Below are 11191 nucleotides of genomic sequence, written 5' to 3' on the forward strand. Positions count from 1 at the left end.
AATTTGGGGGTTTTTTTCCCTGTAAAAATTGATTTTTTTTCCCTATAAATTGTTTTTTTTCCTGTATAAACTTTTTTTTTGTTATAATTTATTTTCCTCTATAAATTATTTTATTTCCTACAGAAATTATTTTATTTCCTCTATAAATTATTTTATTTCTTACATAAATAATTTTATTTCCTCTGTAAATTATTTTATTTCTTCTATAAATTATTTTATTTCCTACATAAATTATTTTATTTCCTCTATAAATTATTTTATTTCCTCTATAAATTATTTTATTTCTTACATAAATAATTTTATTTCCTACATAAATAATTTTATTTCCTCTATAAATAATTTTATTTCCTACATAAATTATTTTATTTCCTGCATAAATAATTTTATTTCTTACATAAATTATTTTATTTCCTCTATAAATTATTTGATTTCTTACATAAATAATTTTATTTCCTCTATAAATTATTTTATTTCTTCTATAAATTATTTTATTTCCTCTATAAATTATTTTATTTCCTACATAAATAATTTTATTTCCTCTATAAATTATTTTATTTCTTCTATAAATTATTTTATTTCCTACATTAATTATTTTATTTCCTACATAAATTATTTTATTTCTTACATAAATTATTTTATTTCCTCTATAAATTATTTGATTTCTTACATAAATAATTTTATTTCCTACATTAATTATTTTATTTCCTCTATAAATTATTTTATTTCCTCTATAAATTATTTTATTTCTTCTATAAATTATTTTATTTCCTCTATAAATTATTTTATAATGGATTTGTTTGGGGTTTTTTTTGTTTTTTTTTTTTCCCCCTCTGGTTTTTGGGGTTTGGGGTTTGGGATTTGTTTTTTCCCCTTTGGGATTTGGGATTTGTTTGGGGTTTTTTTTTTCCCCTCTGGGATTTGTGATTTGTTTGGGGTTTTTTTTGGTTTTTTTTTCCCCCATTTGGGATCTGTTTTTTTTTTTCCCTTTGGGATTTAGGAATTTTTTTTTTTCCCTCTGGGTTTTGGGGTTTGGGGTTTGGGTTTTGTTTGGGTTTTTTTTGGTTTTTTTTTTTTCCCCCATTTGGGATTTGGATTTTTTTTTTTCCCTTTGGGATTTGGGATTTGGGATTTGTTTGGGGTTTTTTTTTTCCCCTCTGGGATTTGTGATTTGTTTGGGGTTTTTTGTTTTTTTTTCCCCCATTTGGGATCTGTTTTTTTTTTTTCCCTTTGGGATTTAGGAATTTTTTTTTTTCCCTCTGGGTTTTGGGATTTGTTTTTTCCCCTTTGGGATTTGGGATTTGTTTGGGTTTTTTTTTCCCTTTGGGATTTGGGGTTTGGGATTTGGGATTTGTTTGGGGTTTTTTGTTTTTGTTTTCCCCATTTGGGATTTGGTTTTTTTTCCCTTTGGGATTTAGGAATTTTTTTTTTCCCCCTCTGGGTTTTGGGATTTGGGATTTGTTTGGGGTTTTTTTTGGTTTTTTTTTTTTTTCCCCTTTGGGATTTAGGAATTTTTTTTTCCCCTCTGGGTTTTGGGATTTGGGGTTTGGGATTTGGGATTTGCGATTTGGGATTTGTTTGGGTTTTTTTTTTTTCCCTCTGGGATTTGGGATTTGTTTGGGATTTGTTTTTTTCCCTCTGGGATTTGGGATTTGTTTGGGATTTGTTTTTTCCCCTCTGGGATTTGGGATTTGTTTGGGGTTTTTTTTTGTTTTTGTTTTCCCCTTTGGGATTTGGGGTTTTTTTTTTCCCTTTGGGATTTAGGAATTTTTTTTTTTTCCCTCTGGGTTTTGGGATTTGGGATTTGGGATTTTTTTTTCCTCCCCTTTGGGATTTAGGATTTTTTTTTTTTATTATTCCCCCCCCCTCCCCCAAAGCTGAAATCCACCCCGGATCTGCTGCGGGATCAGCGGGAATTGGGGGGAGGCCGAAACCTCGCGGAGCTCGTCTACGGCATCCTGAGGGAGGGGTGAGCCCCAAAAAACTGCCCCGAAACCACCCCCAAAATATCCCCAAAATATCCCCAAATTACCCCAAAGGTATCCCCAAAATATCCCCAAATTACCCCAAAATATCCCCAAAATATCCCCAAAATATCCCCAAAATATCCCCAAATTACCCCAAAGGTATCCCCAAAATATCCCCAAATTACCCCAAAATATCCCCAAAATATCCCCAAAATATCCCCAAATTACCCCAAAATATCCCCAAATTACCCCAAAATATCCCCAAATTACCCCAAAATATCCCCAAAATATCCCCAAAATATCCCCAAATTACCCCAAATTACCCCAAAATTACCCCAAAATATCCCCAAATTGCCCCAAAATTGCCCCAAAATATCCCCAAAATATCCCCAAATTACCCCAAAGGTATCCCCAAAATATCCCAAAATAACCCCAAAATGTCCCAAAGGTATCCCCAAAATCCTCCAAAACCTCCCCAAAATCCCCCAAAACCTCCCCAAAAATCCCCCAAAACCTCCCCAAAATCCCCTAAAACCGCCCCAAAATCCCCTAAATCCCCCCAAAAATCCCCCAAAACCTCCCCAAAATCCCCCAAACCATCCCAAAATCCCATAAATCCCCCCAAAAATCCCCCAAAACCTCCCTAAAATCCCCAAAATCCTCCCTAAAATCCCCTAAATCCCCCCAAAATCCCCCAAATCCTTCCCCAAAATCCCCCAAAACCTCCCCAAAATGCCCTAAAAGCCTCCCCAGAATTCGGGCTCCGTGACCCCGACCCCAAACTTTCCCCTAAATCCCGACCCCAAAGGAGCTCCGAGAGCGACGTTTCCCTGAGGAGGAAAAGCTCGAGGCTGCTGCGGGAATTCCACGGGATGGTGACGGGAATTCCGGGATTTGGGGTTTTGGGATTCGGGGTTTGGGGATTTGGGGTTTGGGGTTTGGGGTTTGGGGATTTGAGGTTTTGGGGTTTGGGGATTTGGGAGTTTGGGAATTTGCGATTTGGGGTTTGGGATTTGGGGTTTGGGAGTTTGGGGTTTGGGGATTTGGGATTTGGGGTTTTGGGGTTTGGGGTTTGGGGTTTGGGGATTTGGGGTTTGGGGATTTGGGGTTTGGGGTTTTGGGGATTTGGGGATTTGGGGTTTGGGGTTTGGGGATTTGGGAGTTTGGGATTTGGGGTTTCGGGGATTTGAGGTTTTGGGGTTTGGGGATTTGGGTTTTGGGATTTGGGGTTTTGGGGTTTGGGATTTGGGGTTTGGGAATTTGGGGTTTTGGGGTTTTGGGGATTTGGGGTTTGTGATTTCAGATTTGGGGTGGATTTTGGCTTTGGGATTCGGGGCAGATTTGGGATAAATTGGGATGGGTTTGGGATTCGGGGCAGATTTGGGATAAATTGGGATGGGTTTGGGATTTGGGGCAGATTTGGGATAAATTGGGATGGGTTTGGGATTTGGGATGGATTTGGGATTCGGGGCGGATTTGGGATTTGGGGCATATTTGGGATTCGGGGCAGATTTGGGATTTCAGGGCGGGATGTCCCCGAATTTCCCAGATTTCCGCGGCGGCTCCGGACTCGTCCCGATCCCAAATCCTGCGAGGGGCCCTGGACAGGAAATCCCAGGAGCTGCAGCAGAGCCAGGCCCAGTAATGGGGGACCCTAAAAGGGTTTGGGGGGACCCCAAAAGGGTTTGGGGTGCCCTAAAGGGATTTGGGGTCACCCTGAAGGGTTTGGGGTTCCCTAAAGGGTTTGGGGTGACCCCAAAAGGGTTTGGGGTGCCCTAAAGGGTTTGGGGTGACCCTGAAGGGTTTGGGGTGCCCTAAAGGGATTTGGGGTGACCCTGAAGGGTTTGGGGTTCCCTAAAGGGATTTGGGGTCACCCTGAAGGGTTTGGGGTTCCCCAAAGGGTTTGGGGTGACCCCAAAAGGGTTTGGGGTGCCCGAAAAGGGTTTGGGGAAGGATTTGGGGTCACCCAAAGGGGATTGGGGTTCCCTAAAGGGATTTGGGGAAGGGTTTGGGGTCACCCTGAAGGGTTTGGGGTGACCCCAAAAGGGTTTGGGGTGCCCTAAAAGGGTTTGGGGTGACCCCAAAAGGGTTTGGGGTTCCCTAAAGGGATTTGGGGAATGATTTGGGGTCACCCAAAGGGGTTTGGGGTTCCCTAAAAGGGTTTGGGGGGACCCCAAAAGGGTTTTGGGAAGGGTTTGGGGTCTCTCCTGGGGGTTTGGGGTCATCCTAAAAAAACCCCTTTAATTTTCCCCTATAAAAACCCCAATATTTTTAATTTTTCCCCTCTATCAAACCCCAATAATTTTAATTTCCCCCATATCAAACCCCAATAATTTAATTTCCCCTCTATCAAACCCCAATAATTTTAATGTTTTCCCCATATCAAACCCCAATAATTTAATTTTTCCCCCATATCAAACCCCAATCATTTTAATGTTTCCTCTCTATCAAACCCCAATAATTTTAATTTTTTCCCCATATCAAACCCCAATAATTTAATTTCCCCTATAACAAACCCCAATAATTTAATTTCCCCTCTATCAAACCCAAATCAATTTAATTTTCCCCCATATCAAACCCCAATCATTTTAATGTTTTCCCCCATATCAAACCCCAATAATTTAATTTCCCCCATATCAAACCCCAATAATTTTTATTTTTCCCCCATATCAAACCCCAATAATTTAATTTCCCCCATATCAAACCCCAATATTTTTAATTTCCCCTCTATCAAACCCCAATAATTTTAATTTCCCCCATATCAAACCCCAATAATTTTAATTTTTCCCCCATATCAAACCCCAATAATTTAATTTCCCCCATATCAAACCCCAATATTTTTAATTTCCCCCATATCAAACCCCAATATTTTTATTTTTTCCCCCATATCAACCCCCAATAATTTAATTTCCCCCATATCAAACCCCAATAATTTTTATTTTTCCCCCATATCAAACCCCAATAATTTAATTTCCCCCATATCAAACCCCAATAATTTTTATTTTTCCCCCATATCAAACCCCAATAATTTAATTTCCCCCATATCAAACCCCAATAATTTTTATTTTTCCCCCATATCAAACCCCAATATTTTTAATTTCCCCCATATCAAACCCCAATATTTTTATTTTTTCCCCCATATCAACCCCCAATAATTTAATTTCCCCCATATCAAACCCCAATAATTTAATTTCCCCCATATCAAACCCCAATAATTTAATTTCCCCTATAAAAACCCCAATAATTTTAATGTTTCCCCCATATCAAACCCCAATATTTTTAATTTTTCCCCTCTATCAAACCCCAATATTTTTAATTTCCCCCATATCAAACCCCAATAATTTTAATTTTTCCCCCATATCAAACCCCAATAATTTAATTTCCCCCATATCAAACCCCAATATTTTTAATTTCCCCCATATCAAACCCCAATAATTTAATTTCCCCCATATCAAACCCCAATAATTTTTATTTTTCCCCCATATCAAACCCCAATAATTTAATTTCCCCCATATCAAACCCCAATAATTTAATTTCCCCCATATCAAACCCCAATAATTTTTATTTTTCCCCCATATCAAACCCCAATATTTTTAATTTCCCCCATATCAAACCCCAATAATTTAATTTCCCCCATATCAAACCCCAATAATTTTTATTTTTCCCCCATATCAACCCCCAATAATTTAATTTCCCCCATATCAATCCCCAATATTTTTATTTTTCCCCCTCTATCAAACCCCAATAATTTAATTTCCCCCATATCAAACCCCAATATTTTTATTTTTTCCCCCATATCAAACCCCAATAATTTAATTTCCCCCATATCAAACCCCAATAATTTAATTTCCCCCATATCAACCCCCAATATTTTTAATTTCCCCCATATCAACCCCCAATATTTTTAATTTCCCCCATATCAAACCCCAATAATTTAATTTCCCCCATATCAAACCCCAATAATTTAATTTCCCCCATATCAAACCCCAATAATTTCATTTCCCCTTCAATTCCCCATTAACCCCTCGTGGCCCAGGCCGGCCCAGGAGGAGCCGCAGGCGCCGAGCTCGGGGCACGAAGCACAAAGGGACCCCAAAAGTGACCCCGACATGGGGGAGATCTGCCAGGTAAATAAAGAAATTAATAATAAAAATAAAAATAAAAATAGAAATAAAAATAAAAATAAAAATAAAAATAGAAATAGAAATAAAAATAAAAATAGAAATAGAAATAAAAATAGAAATAGAAATAGAAATAGAAATAGAAATAAAAATAAAATAAAAATAAAAATAGAAATAGAAATAGAAATAGAAATAGAAATAGAAATAAAAATAGAAATAGAAATAGAAATAAAAATAGAAATAGAAATAAAAATAAAAATAAAAATAAAAATAAAAATAAAAATAAAAATAGAAATAGAAATAGAAATAAAAATAAAAATAAAAATAAAAATAGAAATAGAAATAAAAATAAAATAAAAATAAAAATAAAAATAAAAATAGAAATAAAAATAAAAATAAAAATAAAAATAAAAATAAAAATAAAAATAGAAATAGAAATAAAAATAAAATAAAAATAAAAATAAAAATAAAAATAAAAATAGAAATAAAAATAGAAATAAAAATAAAAATAAAAATAAAAATAGAAATAAAAATAGAAATAGAAATAAAAATAAAAATAAAAATAGAAATAAAAATAAAAATAAAAATAAAAATAAAAATATAAAATTATAATTATTATTATTATTATTAATAAATAATAATAATATAATATTATGATAACAAATAAAACTAATAATAGTAGTAATAATAATAATAAATAATAGTAATAATAATAGTAATAATAATAATACAATAATAATTAATAATAATAGTAGAATAATATAATAATATTATAATAATAAATAATAGTAATAATAGTAATAATAATAAATATCGATAATAATATAATAATATCATTAATAATAATAAAATAATATAATAATTAATAATAATAATAGTATAATATAATAATAATAATATACTAAGAAGTAATAGTAATAATAGTAATAGTAATAGTAATAATAATAATTAGTAATGATAATATAATAATATAATAATAATAAATAATAATAAAAATAATATAATAATAATATACTAAGAAATAATTGTAATAATCGTAATAATAATAATAAAATAATTAATAATAATAATAGTAATGATAATAGTAATGATAGTAGTAATGATAGTAATAATAATAATAATAATAATAATAATAATAATAATAATAATAATAATAATAATAAATATCCCAAACGGGGGGGGGGGAAATGGAGGAAAAAATAATTAAAAAAAAAAAAAAACAAAAACAAACAAACAAAAAAAGAACCTAAAAAAAAAAAAGAAAAATGGGGGAATGGGAATTGAGAAATGGGAAATGGGGGAAAAATGGGAAAAATGGGAATTGGGAAATGAGGAAAAAATGGGAAAAATGGGAAAATGGGAAATGGGGGAAATGGGGAAAAATGGGAAAATGGGAATTGGGAAATGAGGAAAAAATGGGAAAAATGGGAAATGGGGAAAAATGGGAAATGGGGAAAAATGGGAAAATGGGAATTGAGAAATGGGAATTGGGAGATGGGAAATGGGGGGAAAATGGGAAAATGGGAATTGAGAAATGGGAAATGGGGAAAAAACGGGAAAATGGGAATGAAAATAGGGGGAAAATGGCAAAAAAAAAGGGGGGAAATGGGAATTGAGAAATGGGAGAAATGGCACAAAAAAAGGGAAAAAAATCTGATTTCCCATTTTCCCAAATTTCCCATTTCCCAAATCCCAATTTCCTCTTCCCCAATCCCAACTTTTCCCAATTTGCCCATTTCCCCAATCCCAACTTTTCCCAATTTTCCCATTTCCCAAATCCCAATTCCCCAAATCCCAATTCTCCAAATTTTCCCTTTACCCAAATCTCGACTTTTCCCAACTTTTCCACAATTTCCCAAATCCCAATTTCCCAAATCCCAATTCTCCAAATTTTCCCATTTCCCAAATCCCGACTTTTCCACAATTTCCCAAATCCCAATTTCCCCAACTTCCGAAATCCCAACATTTCCCAACGATTTTTCCGGACATTTTTCCCGACATATTCCCGACGTTTTTCCGGGATCTCCGTGCCCAGCTGTGCTCAGCTCTGGGCTCACTCCCACACTCTCGATCCATTCTTTCCCAATCCCGTTTTTCCCGACATTTTTCCCGACGTTTTTCCAGGATCTCCGTGCCCAGCTCTGCTCAGCTCCGTTCTCACTCCCACATTCCCAATCCCTTTTTTTCCCGATGTTTTTCCCGACGTCTTTCCCGACGTTTTTCCCGACGTTTTTCCAGGATCTCCGTGCCCAGCTCTGCTCGGCTCTGTTCTCACTCCCACATTCCCAATCCCTTTTTTTCCCGACGTTTTTCCCGACGTTTTTCCAGGATCTCCGTGCCCAGCTCTGCTCGGCTCTGTTCTCACTCCCACATTCCCAATCCTGTTTTCCCGTCGTTTTTCCCGTCGTTTTTCCCGACGTTTTTCCAGGATCTCCGTGCCCAGCTCTGCTCGGCTCTGGGCTCACTCCCACATTCCCAATCCTGTTTTCCCGTCGTTTTTCCCGTCGTTTTTCCCGACGTTTTTCCAGGATCTCCGTGCCCAGCTCTGCTCGGCTCTGGGCTCACTCCCACATCCCCAATCCCGTTTTCCCCGTCGTTTTTCCCGACGTTTTTCCCGACGTTTTTCCAGGATCTCCGTGCCCAGCTGTGCTCGGCTCTGTTCTCACTCCCACATTCCCAATCCCTTTTTTTCCCGACGTTTTTCCCGACGTTTTTCCAGGATCTCCGTGCCCAGCTCTGCTCGGCTCCGTTCTCACTCCCACATTCCCAATCCTGTTTTCCTGACGTCTTTCCCGACGTTTTTCCCGACGTTTTTCCAGGATCTCCGTGCCCAGCTGTGCTCGGCTCTGTTCTCACTCCCACATTCCCAATCCCTTTTTTTCCCGACGTTTTTCCCGACGTTTTTCCAGGATCTCCGTGCCCAGCTCTGCTCGGCTCCGTTCTCACTCCCACATTCCCAATCCTGTTTTCCCGACGTTTTTCCTGACGTTTTTCCAGGATCTCCGTGCCCAGCTGGATGCGGCTCTGTTCTCACTCCCACATTCCCAATCCCTTTTTTTCCCGTCGTTTTTCCCGACGTTTTTCCAGGATCTCCGTGCCCAGCTCTGCTCGGCTCCGTTCTCACTCCCACATTCCCAATCCTGTTTTCCTGACGTCTTTCCCGACGTTTTTCCCGACGTTTTTCCAGGATCTCCGTGCCCAGCTGTGCTCGGCTCTGTTCTCACTCCCACATTCCCAATCCCTTTTTTTCCCGACGTTTTTCCCGACGTTTTTCCAGGATCTCCGTGCCCAGCTCTGCTCGGCTCCGTTCTCACTCCCACATTCCCAATCCTGTTTTCCCGACGTTTTTCCCGACGTTTTTCCCGACGTTTTTCCAGGATCTCCGTGCCCAGCTGGATGCGGCTCTGTTCTCACTCCCACATTCCCAATCCCTTTTTTTCCCGTCGTTTTTCCCGACGTTTTTCCAGGATCTCCGTGCCCAGCTCTGCTCGGCTCTGTTCTCACTCCCACATTCCCAATCCTGTTTTCCCGTCGTTTTTCCCGTCGTTTTTCCCGACGTTTTTCCAGGATCTCCGTGCCCAGCTCTGCTCGGCTCTGTTCTCACTCCCACATCCCCAATCCCGTTTTCCCGTCGTTTTTCCCGACGTTTTTCCCGACGTTTTTCCAGGATCTCCGTGCCCAGCTGGACGCGGCGCTGGCGTCGCGGCGCCGCCTGGAGCGGGAGCTGCTGGCCCTGCGGGGGGCGCTGCAGGCCGAGGTTTCGGCTCACGATTCCCAAATGGAGCAGATCCGGAACGAGCTCCAGAGGAACCGGGAGCTGCTCGACGCCAGCACCCAGGTTGGGAATGATGGGAATGGGAATGGGAACGGGAATGGGAAATGGGGATGGGGATGGGGAATGGGGAATGGGAATGGGAATGGGAATGGGAATGGGAAATGGGAAATGGGAATGGGGAATGGGAATGGGAATGGGGGAAATGGGAATGGGAATGGGAATGGGAATGGGAATGGGAATGGGAATGGGAACGGGAATGGGAATGGGAACGGGAATGGGAATGGGAATGGGGAATGGGAATGGGAATGGGGAATGGGAAATGGGAAATGGGAAATGGGAATGGGGAATGGGAATGGGAATGGGAATGGGGAAATGGGAATGGGAATGGGAATGGGAATGGGAACGGGAACGGGAATGGGAATGGGAATGGGGAATGGGAAATGGGAAATGGGAATGGGGAATGGGAATGGGAATGGGAATGGGGGAAATGGGAATGGGAATGGGAATGGGAATGGGAACGGGAACGGGAATGGGAATGGGGATGGGGAATGGGAAATGGGAAATGGGAATGGGGAATGGGAATGGGGAATGGGGAATGGGGAATGGGAATGGGGAATGGGAATGGGGAATGGGAATGGGAATGGGAATGGGGAATGGGGAATGGGAATGGGGAATGGGAATGGGAATGGGAATGGGGAATGGGGAATGGAGAATGGGAAATGGGAATGGGAAAAAATTTGGAAAAATGGGGAAAAATGGGGAAAAAATTGGGGAAAAAATGGGAAAAAAATTGGGAAAAAATTGGGGAAAATGGGGAAAAAATGGGAAAAAAATGGGAAAAAATAGGGAAAAAATTGGGAAAAAATTAGGAAAAAATTGGGAAAAACGGTAAAAAATTGGGCGAAAATGGGAAAAAATTGGGAAAAATTAGGAAAAAATTGGGAAAAAAATGGGGAAAAACTGGGGAAAAAATGGGAAAAAAATAGGGAAAAATGGGGAAAAATGGGAAAAAATTGGGAAAAATTGGGAAAAAAATGGGAAAAAATTGGGAAAAATTGGTAAAAATTGGTAAAAAATTAGGGAAAAATTGGGAAAAAATGGGGAAAAAATGGGGAAAAATTGGTAAAAAATTAGGGAAAAATTGGGAAAAAAAATGGGGAAAAAATGGGGAAAAAATGGAAACCCTCTGGAATTTCCACGGATTCGATGCCGATTCCTTGGATATTTTGTGGGAATTTTTTTGGGCGGGATTTTTTTTTTGTTGTGTTTTGTTTTTTGGGGGGGGGAGGGGGAGGGGATGGAATCTCTGGGATTCTTTGCCAGGAGAAATC

The 11191-nt window shown here is 38.8% G+C and overlaps 1 protein-coding gene across 1 annotated transcript in view; it reads left to right on the top strand.

Moving 5' to 3' along the window:
* CGN (cingulin) overlaps positions 1-11191 on the top strand; it is a 32150-nt gene that overhangs the window by 16341 nt on the left and 4618 nt on the right. Inside the window, exons 4-8 of the mRNA XM_062511256.1 lie at positions 1875-1966; positions 2773-2839; positions 3514-3605; positions 6001-6091; positions 9753-9923. Coding sequence (XP_062367240.1) covers positions 1875-1966; positions 2773-2839; positions 3514-3605; positions 6001-6091; positions 9753-9923 — 513 coding nt within the window. The remainder of the gene's footprint in view (positions 1-1874; positions 1967-2772; positions 2840-3513; positions 3606-6000; positions 6092-9752; positions 9924-11191) is intronic.

Source organism: Cinclus cinclus, chromosome 31 (assembly GCF_963662255.1).
Source record: "Cinclus cinclus chromosome 31, bCinCin1.1, whole genome shotgun sequence".
Classification (NCBI taxonomy): Eukaryota; Metazoa; Chordata; class Aves; order Passeriformes; family Cinclidae; genus Cinclus; species Cinclus cinclus.